This window comes from Amyelois transitella, chromosome 11, assembly GCF_032362555.1.
Source record: "Amyelois transitella isolate CPQ chromosome 11, ilAmyTran1.1, whole genome shotgun sequence".
Classification (NCBI taxonomy): domain Eukaryota; kingdom Metazoa; phylum Arthropoda; class Insecta; order Lepidoptera; family Pyralidae; genus Amyelois; species Amyelois transitella.
Window position 1 is genome coordinate 1,217,668 of NC_083514.1, and position 16,047 is coordinate 1,233,714.

The following is a 16,047-nucleotide window of genomic DNA, read 5'->3' on the forward strand; positions in this document are numbered from 1 at the left end:
ATTTGTACGATTCTGATATACTGGAAGAATAACGTATAAGGTTTTCATAAAAGTAGGCACTTAGACAAATGCGCATGTGATTATATAATTTTGACATTAAAAGAATCACAAAGTGTGCCTTATCTGCATTAAGTTCACCTGTTGTACATTTTATACGCATGAAGTTTAAATAAATAAATAAAATAATAAATGAATGCCGTGTGGTTCCCGGCACCAAGACAAAAAAGAATAGGACCACTCCATCTCTTTCCCATGGATGTCGTAAAAGGCGACTAAGGGATAGGCTTACAAACTTGGGATCCTTTTTTAGGCGATAGGCTAGCAACCTGTCACTATTTGCATCTCAATTCTATCATTAAGCCAAATAGCTGAACGTGGCCATTCAGTCTATTCAAGACTGTTGGCTCTGTCTACCCCGCAAGGGATATAGACCTGACCATATGTATGTATGTATGTATAAATGAATGTATTATGTACGTTTTAATATTTACTATAAACTGAAAATTTCACTTATAAATTGCTAGTGGGTGTGTGTGTGTGTGCACAAGTGTTATAGTTATATATTTTTTTTGTAAATTATATATAGTGACATGTCTGTGTGAGCATAGCTCTGTATTGAATCCGCGGTAATGACCTCCGGTAATACTGATGTTTACAGAAATACTTGTTGATAAAAACAATGCCATTACATACATACATAAATAATCACGTCTTTATCCCTTTCGGGGTAGACAGAGCCGACAGTCTTGTAAAGACTGAAAGGCCTCGTTCAGCTATGTTAGTCTAAACGTCAGTTAATTTAAACGATATTGGACTACTGCCGGTGTCAGCGTTACCGCGGACAGCGAGCAATCTATATGTTAATGAGCTACTAACTACCACATACTATTGTAGTGCACGAAAACACGGTAACTGACGATGCTCTCGTTCAAAATTGAGTGCCTTTTAAGATAAAGTCAGTCGGGAGTTGCTTCGTGTAAAAACATGACTCACCCAATCCGGGATCCATCCAAAAAGCATACCCCGGGCTCCTCTGCAGAGTGGTGAGGTGCAACCGGGACTAAAGCTAGGAGGAAGAATAAGATGGGCCCTACTAGAAACTTAGTTTAGTTCTACATTCATTCATGTTTTTAATGTAGACAATGTGCATTCGTCCACGATTTAGATTTAAGAGATCTATATTTGTAAATTGACATCCGATGAAAATGCTGCAGTGTAGTTTGTTCCGCCGCTTCTTCTACACATGCGCTTTGGAAGCGGTAGTAGTTATAATTAGATTTAAGTTATGTGACGTCAATAAGTGATACCTTGTATCCAATTTTGAAAATAAATCTATTCTATTCTATTCGAAACTCAGTGGGTCCCAGAAGAGCGTAGACCTAGGGAAGACCACGATAAGATGCCGGGACGATATCGACGCTTTTCTCAGTCGATGGCAAAATTATGACAGATAGGGGCTTGTGGACGGAAATGGGAAGTCTTTGTCCAATAAAGGGACAAAAAGTAGGCTAAGAAAAAAAAATTATCTTACACCGCCTTTTGTCACATACTAAGTTATTACTTTCATCAATAGCAAGTCGTTAAATTCTATTCTTTTACAAGAGAACTCTTTACTTCGGAGTATTGTGCTTTGACGGACTTTGTGTGTCTATCTGTATTATTTTGGTGCCGTGTGGTTTTTTCCACTTTGGAACAGAGCTACTCCATATCTTTCTCATGGATATCGTAAGATGCAACTAACGGATAGGCTTATAAACTTGAAATTCCTCTTGTAGGCGATGAGTTAGCAACCCGTCACTATTTGAATCTTAATTCCATCATCAAACCATACAGCTGAACGTGACCATGCAGCATTTTCAAGTCTAGGCGCTGTTTAGCCCGCAAGGGATATGGACGTGACCATATATATGTATGTATTTTTTTAGTAGCTCGCCGAAGAAATTCTAAACTATACCTACATCACTACATATTATGAAGTCACCCTTTTTTCTCTGTTCCTATGTATGTGAGCTAATCTCGAAAAGTTGTGGACGGATTATGTTCCTGTTTAAAATTTGGAAGGAGGATTTTCCGAGGAAGGTTTATATAATGCTACCCGTGTGATTAATGTACGATTTAAGGTCTTTCCTGTCCAAAGTTTTCCAAAGATCTACTTAATTTGGTTACATTCTACATTTATACATACTTATTATTACGTCTATATCCCTTGCGGGGTGGACAGAGTCATAGTCTTAAAAAGACTGATAGGCCACGTTCAGCTGTTTGGCTTAATGTTAGAATTGAGCTTCAAATATTAACTTTAAACTTATATAAAAATAATTATATACAGGACAAACTATACAGAGTAAGTTGGAATCGTGTTACAAGATACTAAATCAACGATACTATATTTTAAAATAAATACCTACTTATATAGATATATATCCTAGAGCAAGGCCGATCAGAAAGAGTTCTTTTCTTATTATACTCTGGCCGGGATTCGAACCCGGGACCTACCTACTGTGTTATAAGTACGAGTATAAAGCCAGTCATTTATATAAAGCTTTAGTTTTGATATATCCTTTGCACAGAGCACTGAAATCCACTCCGTGATTACATTAATCTAGATTATTTGTATTCCTAAGTCTGCAATCCTTTGAATCACATACAGCTGAACGTGGCCTTTCATTCTTTTCATGACTGTTAGCTCTGTCTACCCCTTAAGGGATATCGACGAGATCATGTACTCCTCTTTCCTGGAGGGAAAGGCAGAGACCTACATCTTATTACCACTTGCCACGATCCCTATACATATACATACAAACATATAATCACGTCTATATGCCTTGCGGGGTAGACAGAGCCAATTCTTGAAAAGACTGATAGGACAAGTTCAGCTGTTTGGCTTACTGATAGAATTGAGATTCAAATAGGTTGCTAGCCCATCGCCTAAAAGAAGAATCCCAAGTTTATAAGCCTATCCCTTAGTTTAAGACATGTGAAAGAGATTGAATGGTCCCATTCTTTTTTCTATGAGTGCCTGGAACCACACGGCACGTAAGTACCATACATATGTAGGTAGTTTACGTAAAAGTACTATACATAACTCCAGAACATATGAATAATGGCTTTAATTTTAACTGACACTTACAAACTATTTCGTTTGATGTGAAAACCAATTCGTGGAAATTGAGAAATGGTAGCCGAATGAACGGAAAATGACGTCATTTCTGCTAATTAGCCGGCGACAGGGTTTAGGGAAATACGTTGCGTTTACAAATTGTGATAAGCCACAGAGCAAAGGCCCGCGCTCTTTGTGATAAACTTATAACGTACATTATTATGTGTTTCCCGGCACCAATAATAATAAATATTATGTACCAAATTATAATATTTATTATGTACAAAATATTATAATATTTATTATGTGCCGTGTGGTTCCCGGCACCAATACAAAAATGAATAGAAACACTGCATTTCTTTCCCATGGATGTCGTAAAAGGCGACTAAGGGATAGGCTCACAAACTTGGGATTCTTTTTTAGGCGATAGGCTAGCAACTTGTCATTAAGCCAAACATCTGAACGCGGCCTTTCAGTCTTTTCAAGACTGTTGGCTCTGTCTACCCCGCAAGGGATATAGACGTGATAATATGTATGTATGTATTATGGGTAACGGTATAATGACTTGTGTTGTGAGGGAAACCCCTTAGAGGATACCGCGGGGGACCACGGCTCTGGTTTTGAGTAATATTTACGAGCAACTAAATGACTGACTGATTGACATTTTGAAACTTGGCATGTAGATAGTGCCGTGTGGTTACCGGCACTTTAGATAGGGGGAAGTCCCCTAGCGCCGAACGGCAGGAAGTACCGAACAAATAGGGTACCTTTAAAAATAAGCAAACGAAAGCGGTCATTTGTGGTGAGAAAGCAAGAGACAAAGCTAGATAAGCCGCGGGCGGCGCTGCAGTAGTCAGTTATGCTCAGAGCGGCCGTGAGAGGAGATGCATTAATTTTGCGCGGGAACGTGACGTATCGTGTACAGAAGAAAATACCGGTTGTTACAAGATTTACGAGTGGAGACATTCCTATTAAAGTTTAAGTTGTCTTTGGTAAGTATTAATGCAATTTTAGTACTTAAAACTAATATTAAATAAGTACGTTTGAGTTAATTCTCATATTAATTTTGTTCTATGAGCCCCTAGTACCGAACAGTGTATTTTCCCCTATGACCGAACAATTATTTTTCTGCAATTATTTTATTTTCATTGATGTTAAAAATTCCATTTTATGGTTTCAGATAATCTTATATATTAATAATGGTGAGGGTCGTTCATCGTTCAAAACTCCAGCCTTTGGACAGGTCGTTCATGAAACCCTTTAAGAATGCCTATAATGAACAATGTGGGATGTGGATAAGAGCTAATTCAGGGGCTAGAATTACTGAATTCGATATTGTTGAACTTGTTTCAGATGCTTTTAAAAAGGTAGCATGTTATGACATAGCAGCAGCATTTTTGTCAAACGGATACATATATGCCGATATATCCGTTTGACAAAAATATTTTCAGTGATTTGGATTATTTGCCAAGCGATATTACGAATATTCCAATGGAAGAACGTTATGAAAATCTAGCCTATCCATCCAGTTCTTCACGTGCAGATTTTGAGGAAGTGATTGATAGACATGCCCCTAGTATTCCTCAAAATTTACTGGAACAAGCGCCTGTTGTGGATATTTTACCAGAAAGACCATTAATGTCGGTTGCAAGAGAAACAAAAGTCTCAGTAAAAGTAAAAGAATCAGTGCAACTCGTGAAAAGAATGGGCTCAAGAGGCATGCGCTGATATTCCAGAGTGCTCTGACATGTATATTTGTGACAGGTGCCACCTTTACTAGAAGTGTTAGGTCATAAGGACCATTTTTAATATGCAGTGGTTCATGCCGGACATCACCCGGTTTTTATTGTTATAGATAGAAATATATCACGTTTATTGCAGTGTAGTTTGTTCCGCAGCTTCCTCTACACATGCGCTTTGGAAGCGGTAGTAGTTATAATTAGAATTTAGTGATATGAAGTTAATAAATAATACCTTGTATGCAATTTTGAAAATAAATCTATTCTATTTCATACATACATACATATGGTCACGTCTATATCCCTTGCGGGGTAGACAGAGCCAACAGTCTGGAAAAGACTGAATGGCCACGTTCAGCTATTTGGTTTAATGATAGAATTGAGATTCGAATAGTGACAGGTTGCTAGCCTATCGCCTAAGAAAGAATGCCAAGTTTGTGAGCCTATCCCTTAGTCGCCTTTTACGACATCCATGGGAAAGAAATGGAGTGGTTCTATTCTTTTTTATATTGGTGCCGGGAACCACACGGCACTATTCTATTCTTTTCTATTTTCGGGCTACAGACACACACCTACAATAGTATTGATTGATTGATGTGTAAGCTAGCTAGACTATGAACGGACAAAATGCAAACTATATTTCTACATGTGGTTTTGTTCCGACTATTACACCGATAGTGGTCAAAACATCCACCTCATTCACCTCTCGATTCGCCAAAACTTTTATTGTAATATAATAAAGCTGAAGAGATTGTTTGTTTGTTTGTTTGAACGCGCTAATCTCAGGAACTACTGGTTCGAATTGAAAAATTCTTTTTGTGTTGAATAGACCATTTATCGAGGAAGGCTTTAGGCTTTATAAAATCACGCTGCAACTGTAAGGAGCAAAGAAATAATGGAAGATGTGAAAAAAAACGGGGAAAATTATCCATCCTTGAGGGCTTCAATGATGCCCAAAATAACTATTCCACGCGGACGGAGACGCGGGTGGCCTCTAGTTATACAATATACTGTCTATAGTTCACGAATTTGACGTTTTTGAGGTGACATTAACATATTGTTTGCTTTCACCCGGCCAAAATAAATAAGGCTTAACGAGGTTTGAAGTGTACCCCATTTAATAATTCATGTGGTAAATTCATGAATTATGTCGTTTGCTATAGGGTTAAGCTGTACATAAATATACTTCAACTTACTGTGCCCGCGCCTTCGACCGCGTGGAATAGTTATTTTGGGTATCATTGAAGCTCTCGAGGATGAATAATTTTCCCCGTTATTTTTCACATCTTCCATTATTTCTTTGCACCTTTTTGTTGCAGCGTGATATTAAATAGCCTAAAGCCTTCCTCGACAAATGGTTTATTCAACGCAAAAATAATTTTTCAATTCAAACCAGTAGTTCCTGAGATTAGCGCGTTCAAACAAACAAACTCTTCAGCTTTATAACATTAGTATAGATTAATATAGATATGTCCGAAGCTGCAACCACTTAAAATGAAAACTCTCAATTATTGTCAGTTTCTGTGGGAATTACGAAAAATTATATTATTTTTTTCAGAATTTTTTTTTTTAAATAGTTCGGTGTGACAGTCGGTCATTTTGCACTCAGCGCAGCGCAAACTTTCAGTTTTCGCAAATTGATTCACAAACAAACATATTGTTTGATGTCACAACGAAAGGGTGGCTGGTTTACTATTCGTTTACTGAAAAAAAATCTTTATATATACATACAATCTCGTCTTTATCCCTTGCGGAATAGACAGAGCCAATAGTCTCTCAAGCCCACGGTCAGTTGCATAGCTTAGAGATGTAATTAATATTCTAATGGCAGGTTGCTAGTGCATCGCCTGAAAGAAGAATCCCAAGTTTATTAGCCTATCTGTTAGTCGCCTTTTACGACATCCACATGACCGATATATAGTATTTCTATTCTAAAGTGTCGGTAACCACACGGCACTGGCTTATCAAACAATAAGATTGATAACACTGCTTTTATATGCTAGATTTATATTTGTGGATGAAGCGAAGGAAGTATGCAGAGATCGTGGCAAGTGGAAAGAGGTAGTCTCTGCCTACCCCTCCGGAAAAGAGGCGTGATTTTATGTATTTATATCACTTATTGACGTCACATAACAAAAATCTAATTCTTTCATTAAACCAAACAGCTGAACGTGACCTATCAGTCTTTCAAGACTGTTGGTTCTGTCTTTCCGCAAGGAATATAGACGCGACTATATGTATGTATGTATGTGTGTATGCATGTATGTATATTTGATTACTCATGCCTTTGTGGTCGTACTCGTAATCCAGGCAATCTGAGATTTCAGTCTAGACCAGTATCCGCTGTGAGCGGTCAAAACCTGCCCTTTGAGCCAAGGGACATGACTGTAATCACATATAGGAGTTTCTGGCTTTGGTACAGTACATATATATACATACAAATTAATATATATAAGAAAGAAAGTGTTCCGTGTGGTTCCCGGCACTGTCTGTTTGCTCTGACTACCCCGCAAGGGATATAGACGTGACCATATGTATGTATGTATGTGTATAGAAGTACGGAGAAGATAAAAAATAGATTTAAACTTAAAAGTTAACTGTCAAAGGTAAAAGCTTTACTAGCGCTTATCGTAAATGCATATAATTATATCTATATATTCCTTGCGGGATAGACAGAGCCAACAGTCTAGAAATGATTGAAAGGCCACTATCAGCTGTATGGCTTAATGACGGAATTGAAATTCAAATAGTAACAGGTTGCTAGTCCATCGCATACAAGAAGAATCTTAAATTAATTAGCCTTAGTCGCCTTTTACGACATCAATGGGAAAGATATGGAATGGTCCTATTTTAAAAACACCACCACACGGGAAACCATCTAATTATATTTATTTTAACATTCACAAACAAACTTCAGTTACAATTTTGTCATATTTTATGAAAGTTTATATCTATAAACTACTAGCTGTGCCCGCAACTTTGTCCGGGTGGAATAGTTATTTTGGGCATCATTAAAGCCCTCAAGGATAAATAATTTTCCCCGTTTTTTTTCACATTTTCTATTATTTCTTTGCTCCTTATAGTTGGAGCGTGATGTTATATAGCCTAAAGCCTTCCTCGATAAATGGTCTATAAAACGCAAAAAGAATTTTTCAATTCGAACAAGTAGTTGCTGAGATTAGCGCGTTCAAACAAACAAATAAACTCTTCAGCTTTATAATATTAGTATAGATCTAAATATCATAAACAGTTACAAAATATAATAAGATTTATGACTTTGTTTTTGTACGGACACAATAAATAAAAACTTGTAACTATATTTTACTATTTAAATGAATCGAGGAAATCCTGTCATCTCTCAAATGCTTCCCTTCATTAATTCTATTCTAGCGTGTGATATATTATATCTGTGTCTCATAAATTCATTTTATAAATACTTCTAACCTTATCTATTCATACTTCATAAGTAAGACATGAAAGGTTTTTTAAATACATATTTTTAAAAACCTTTCTTGTCTTTTTCTTTTGTATAATTGCTTATTTCTTTCAATTTTGTATTTACGATTTGCCTGTAAGCTTACTTCTATCATTAAGCCATACAACTGAACGGGGCTTTTTAGTCGTTTAGGGCCTATTGACTCTGTTTATTCCGTATGGGACATAGACGTGATTAATGTATATATGTATAAACCATATATCCGATTTAGATAAATTTTGGCACAGAGATAACCAGAGAAATTGATCATTTATTCCTAATTATTTTAAAGATTTTGTGTTTTTTTAGGATGAACAATGTCAGGGATAGATGTTAATGCATTCTTCAGGGTTTAAAAGAAGAAAGTTTAGAAACAATATTAATTATATTTATATTGTAAGTATAATTAAGTATAATAAACTACATACATCATCTTTGTACGTATTTGACACGGTTTAGATGTATTTTTTCTCTAATTAATAAACAAAAGACACCCGAATCTCCAATCAAAACTAATCGGATTACAATTTGAACAATGGCTAATTAAAATCTCTAAAACATAAGTTTCAGTCAATCAATTAAACTGAAACAAGACAGTTGTCGACATTTGGATAATGAATCAAACAAAACTTTAATCAATTATCTACAAAACTCGAACAATAACCAAATCGTCTGACAAACGGAAAACAAATCTATTATTCACACGAATTAGTGGCATTCAAAAGAGCAGCGATCTTTTGTAACCGACGATGCAACAAGTCCCGCCCAGGCGGAGGGCGGGCGGGAGAGTTTCCGAGCTCAGTCAGTCCGCGACCATGTCAACAGACGGACGTACTAAGCGCTCCCAGTCGATATGCGCGCCGGCGTCCGCGAGTATGGAGGCTCTGGCCGCCCCGCTGGAAACCACTCCGGCGCCGAGACGACGGCCCGCGACCAGATCGCAGTCAGCCAGGATCACAGGCGGCCGCTCGGTCAGGCACCGGCGGCAGCAGCAGCAACAGCAGTTAGACAGGGAAACCAGGGCGAGGTACAGCTCGGAGCCCAGGCTTGCTGAGGTGGAAACCCCGCCACAAGTCCGAAGACAAGCCTCGGCTAGACGCAGACCGCCTCCCGGACAACACAACCAGCCGAGGAGGTCCAACGCGTTTTTGGACGTGCCAAAAACCACGCACCAACCGGAGGAGGAACCCGACGAAGATTCCTATAGACTACGCACGTTCAACATCACTCAGAAAGGAGGTCAGTGCTAACCGACTCGTACGTTCAACTCGGACTAAATTTAAAGTGTACTTTTTTTTTTAATTCGATTTCAGAACGGAAATTTGGCAGTTGGCCGGCGTTAGCCGCGATGAGTTTTTAAGTGTTTCTTTTTTTTTTTTGCGTAAGCGACGCGGAAGGCGAACCGAAACCCGGTTAGGACCTTTATAGCGTGTTCCAGTGATTCATGCTGGGTTTACGAGCTGAACGTAAATCAGACGTGATATGTGTACAGGTTCCATTTTGAGGTTAAAAATAACCTGGATTTGCGTTTTCGATGTCCTTGCCTCGTACTCGCGGTGTTGATGAGATTTATATTACGTGTTAGTAGTATTAGAGTGTGGAAAACATTATAGTGTGGAAAGTTATTCGGCAGACTAGACTGGCAGGCGATCGTTCGATAACGAGAACTTGTATGTTGTAGACATTTAGCATTTTTTTAGCACAACATTCATTGGGCACTCACGTCAAACTTAACTATGCAAAATTATTTTTTTATTTTGACAGATGCAATAAAATTAACGACACTTCTTTTAAATTATCGTACTCATATGGTCTAATGCCTCATCATGTCGGGCTATCACACTGCTGGGCAAGATGAAAAATGATCTTATTTAGATGGACGTCTTGAACGTTAAAAAGAAATATACTTAGTTGGTGTGTTTACCTTATTCCTTATCGTACAAATTATATAAATGTGTGTGTGTTTGTTACTATTTCTGCAAATTCTATTAGACGGATTTTTATGAAATTTTGGTATACGGAATAAATATAACCTGGAACAACATATAGGGACTTTTTATCTAGAAATTCTCACAGGAACCAAGTTCCGGGGTGCAACTAGTATCTTATAACGATCGAACCTATTTATAAATTTACAATTTCCCATACATTTATAAAAATAAATGTTATAAATATAATAATAAAATATATACCATCAAATAAATCCTGTAAAAAGTCTCTCAGCTCAGTCTTTCTACCGTTAAAAGTTGTGAGATCCATGTAATACTAAGTCGGTTAATCTATTTAATCTCTACTTAAAGGATCTTCTGTCTTAAGTTATAACATAAGTTATTATCATGCCAATATTAAAAATATTTTACGTTTTAAACAAATAGATCGACTTCGACATCGCATGATTTCATTCTATTTCGGCTAAAATATATTTAGTATAGTATATTTATTTATTTATTAATTAAAAACTTTATTGCACAAAAAAATGTACAAAAGGCGGACTTAATGCCGTTTGGCATTCTCTACCAGTCAACCAGCTGACCAAACAGAAAAACTTTAAGCATATAAGTATGTGTGCCGTGTGGTTCCCGGCACCAATACAAAAAAGAATAGGACCACTCCAACTCTTTCCCATGGATGTCGTAAAAGGCGACTAAGGAATAGGCTTACAAACTTGGGATTCTTTTTAGGCGATGGGCTAGCAACCTGTCACTATTTGAATCTTAATTCTATCATTAAGCCAAATAGCTAAACGTGGCCATTCAGTCTTTTCAAGACTGTTGGCTCTGTCTACCCCGCAAGGGATATAGACGTGACCATATGTATGTATGTATGTATGTATATAAGTATGTATACATTTAGTATAAGTTTATAGTATATATGGTATTGTATGTTAATTATACATTATTTATTATCTCACGTTTCATATTCATTATACTCTTTCACGTAAATACTATTGAACCGATTACTATGAAATCTAGTATGTAAATAGCTAAAGACTCAGAATAACGCACAGGCTACTTTATATCTCCGAGTTCTCCCTGGATTGATTGTTAGTTATGATAGGGTTTCCCACGCGGAAGAAGTCGCGGGCGGCCTCTAGTATCATATTTACTACATCATAGTTACTTCGCTATCAGAATTAAAAGCTACGACACCATCATGGAAGAATAAATACAGACTTGAACAACAACGAACACAGACATAGAGTTATAGATCTAATAGAAGCTCAACAGCGGAGTTTATTATCAAGATGGCATTCAGTAAACAGAGCTACGACTGTTCAACATAATGAATACTGAATAGAAGCGGCGCACTGCTGCTCTGATAAGATAACTATAGATATCAAAACATCACATCGATTATAGATACGACAATGTTATTTTACAATCGACAGTGACTTTTTGGGGGGAATGTTTGAAATTTACACGCGTACGTAATATCACCGTGCCGTGTGGTTCCCGGCACTAAAAGAAAAAAGGATAGGAACACCCCATCTCTTTTCTATGGATGTCGTAAAAGGCGACTATGGAATGTATAGGTCGCTAGAACATTGCCTAAAAGAGGAATCCCAAGTTTATAAGCCTATCCCTTAGTCGCCTTTTACGACATCCACGGGAAAGAAATGGAGTGTTCCTATTATTTTTTCTATTGGTGCCGGGAACCACACGGTACTAAATTGTATCTCGTTTAAAGCATCAATAGCGACCAAAGTTTTGACGAAGCGATGGAATCATTACAGAAACTTTACAGTTTCCAAAAGCTCGCCCTTTCATCTGATAAAAGTTCGCTATAAGTCCTTAACGTCCCATTAAGCTTTTATTAGGATCATCTAGTTGATAATAGAGAATGTTAGCTTTCAGAAAGTTTATTTATTAAACAGATAAATAAATAAGTGTCTTTCAAACTTTTGACTTCAACTCGTACATCAATTCATATGATCACATTTATATCCCTTGCGGGATAGACAGAGCCAACAGTATCGAAAAGACAAAGTCTTGAAGACAATGATAGGCAACGTTCAGCTGAATGGCTTCATCATGGAACTGAGATGTATGTTTTTATAAGTTTAAAACAAAATTTTATATTTATGAATAAAATTTAGATAATTATTAGTTTATTCAACGAATTTAGACTTAGAAAGAAGTAATTAAGTGATCGCGCCAAACGAAAAATGTAGTCTCTGTCCACCCTACCGGGAAAGCGGTGTGGTTATGTATGTAAATTTGAATTTCATGAATAATATAATTCATTTTATTAATGAAACGATTAATTTGCATACTTTCATTGATTTCCCAAATTTAACCTTAAAAACTTTGCCAAATCATTCGCATTGTTATGCAAAGTTACTGTGCAATCTTATGACTTTGAATCTAATCTATATTAATATTATAAAGCTGAAGAGTTTGTTTGTTTAAACGCATTAATCTCAGGAACTGGTTCGAATTGAAATGGAAAAATTTCTTTTTGGGTTGAATAGACCATTTATCGAGGAAGGCTTTAGGCTATATAACATCACGCTGCAACTATTAGGAGAAAAGAAATATTGGAAAATATGAAAGCTGAACGTGGTCTATCAATCTCTTCAAGACTGTTGGCTCTGTCTACCCCGCAATAGACGTGACTATATGTATAAATGTAACTCACAAAATATACAGTGTGTTTGTTTGATGCACACAATAATTATTAAATGAATTTGTATGAAACTTTACATTTAAACTACTCACGTATTCTTGACTTTCGAATTGTGTGACTAATTGCTCTGTCTACCCTCAATTGAATATAGACGTGACGTGGGATGTGTGTGGGACTTTGGAGCTGTATGACTATTTATTCTGTCTAGCATATAAAGAATGTAGACTTGCTAGTTTGTGTCTGAGTGAGTGTGTTACATACACATGTCTCGTGTGCGTTTTGCGAAGTTCGCTTCAAACAATATGTAGATTGAAAATGCGGCTTGATTTTTCTAATTAAACTTCCAAAAGTATTTAATGTTGTACTGACCTTACGGATTTAATAAACGATCTCATTAGCCTCAAATCACTTTTAATTAAAATGCCTTCAATTTGTCTCGTCCAAAAGAATTTGCCCCACAAAGCCGGGGTTCCAGAAAAATTCGGGAAAATTGGCTCCAGAGGATTTATCTGTTTTAAGAAAATGTTCAAACTTATTAGTGACGTGAAACATTATATCACGTCAATATTCCTTGTGGGGTGGACAGAGCCACCAGTCTTAAAGAGACTGATACGCTATGTTCAACTGTTTGGCTTTATGATAGAATTGAGATTCTAGTACTGCCAGGTCGCTAGCCCATCACCGCCAAACAAGAATCTTAAGTTTCTAAGCTTATCTCTTAGTCGCCTATCCGCGGATGTCGTAAAAGGCAACTAAGGGATAAGTTTATAAACTTGGGTTCTTTCTTTTATGCAATGTGCTAGCTAGCAACCTGAACTATTTGAATCTCAATTCTATCATTAAGCTAAACAGCTGAACGTGGCCTTTCAGTCTTTTGATAACTGTTGGCTCTGTCTACACCGCAAGGGATATGGACGTGATAACATAAATGCATGACTTAAGCCATTATACAATTTAATTAAACGCAAAGAAAAGTCACAAAAGGATTAAAAACAAATTAACATCACAATTACTACTTCTACTAAATAACGTTGTAATTTTGTGCGGTACCTACGTTGTTTGACCTATCTATACTAATATTATAAAGCTGAAGAGTTTGTTTGTTTGTTTGAACGCGCTAATCTCAGGAACTATTAGTTCGAATTGACAAATTATTTTTGCGTTGAATAGACCATTTATCGAGGAAGGCTTTAGGCTATATAACATCACGCTGCAACTATTAGGAGCAAAGAAATAATAGAAAATGTGAAAAGAAAACGGTGAAATTATTCACCCTCGAGGAATGATGCCCAAAATAGGTATGTAACTATTCCACGCGGACGAAGTCGCGTGCACAGCTATTTTATTAATAAGAGATCTTAAAAGTTATTATGAACCTTATCTAAACTTCCTTATAAGTACTTGGCATACCTTGCTTCTTTCGAGTCAAATCGGGATCTGTCTTGGGAAAGGTCATAACTTTCAGCCGCATGTTCCCGAGGGCATCGTCACTTTACGACGCCCAACATTAGTTCGCTATTATTAGTAACTTTCGACAAATTTGAATGTTAATACTTTGATACGGGTGTCGTGTGGTTTCTGGAAATTTAGAATGAGGCCGAACCATCTCTTTCCCGTGGATGTCGTAAAAGGCGACTAAGGGTGTAGGGTTTTAAACTTGAAATTCCTCGTGTAGGCGATGGGCTAGCAACCTGTCACTATTTGAATCTCAATTATACCATTAAGCCAAATAACTGAAAGTGGCCGTTCAGTCTTTTCAAGACTGTCGGCTCTGTCTACCCCGCAAGGGATATAGACGTGACCATATGTATGTATGTACATTTTAATACTGCCCCGGGCAAGATTTTGGGGTGTAGCAAGTCGATGAGCTTTCAAAAGCGCTAACCGGGGTATACGTTACAATAGAACTGACAAATTCCCACACGCGATTCGAACACGCATTTCTGTGTTCACAATTTTTCTTTGATGTTTCGAATTCTGTATCTTGGAAAGGAAAAAGGGATCCGTTATAGGATCACTTTGTTATCTGTCTGTCAAGATCTTTTAGGAACAAAAAGAGGGGTGTTAAATTGAAATTTTTATTAGAGGTGTTCACACAAATATGAGATGTTTCCGTTCGATTTACTTAGTTTTATTATTTGAAGTTAATTGAGCTCTAAAGTTACAGCCTTTGAGTATTTTTGAGACTATAGGCTCTGCCTACCCTACAAAGGATAAATATATGATTTATATATAGGTATATGTTCGTATGACGGCCTCTGTGGCACAGCGGTAGTACGCTTGTCTGAGACACCGGAGGTTCCGGGTTCGAATCCCGGCCAGGGCATGATGAGAAAGATATTTTCTAATTGGCATGGTTCTTGGATGTTTATTTACATATGCATTTATAATAAAATATTTATATATAAATTTTACTCGTCAAATGTCTGCTCTATGCCGACGATCAGGTTATACTGGCGTCATCAGCGGAGGAGTTACAGGAGATGGTAAACTGTATGCATGAAGCTTTAAAAGAGAAAGGAATGAAAGTGAACGTAAGTAAAACTAAAACACTGGTTTTTGAAATGGAGAAAGAAATGACAGCATGTAATATTTTGATTGGAGGAGAAAAAGCTGAGCAAGTGAAAGAGTTTGTATATCTAGGATCAAAGTTTACATCAGATGGCAAGTGTGATAGTGATATTGAAAGGAGAGTGAACGCGGGGAACATGGTGAATGGAGCTTTGCATGCCTTTATGAGCAGTCAGAAACTATCCAAAAAGGCTCGACTGGCTGTGCACAGGGGCGTGTTGGTCCCGACATAAATGTATGGGAGTGAAAGTTGGGTATGGCAAAAGAAGCACGAAAGCAGAATAAATGCAGTGGAAATGAGAGCGTTAAGGAGTATGTTGGGTGTGAAATTGAGTGACCGGATAAGGAACAGCGTGATAAGGGAATGTTGTGATGTGAAAGAAGATGTAGTTACAGGAATAGAAAAGGGTATGTTGAGATGGTTCGGTCATGTGGAGAGGATGAATGAAAACAGGTTGACTAAGCAGATATACAAGGAGAGTGTGGAGGGAAAGGTCGGGGTGGGAAGACCTAGACGAACATATCTTGATCAAATT

The 16,047-nt window shown here is 37.2% G+C and overlaps 1 protein-coding gene across 1 annotated transcript in view; it reads left to right on the plus strand.

The window, feature by feature from the left end:
- The first annotated feature begins 9,129 nt into the window (after positions 1 to 9,129).
- LOC106133403 (GTP-binding protein REM 1) overlaps positions 9,130 to 16,047 on the plus strand; it is a 94,819-nt gene continuing 87,901 nt past the window's right edge. The window contains exon 1 of the mRNA XM_060946602.1: positions 9,130 to 9,553. Within this exon, the coding sequence (XP_060802585.1) occupies positions 9,130 to 9,553 (424 nt within the window). The remainder of the gene's footprint in view (positions 9,554 to 16,047) is intronic.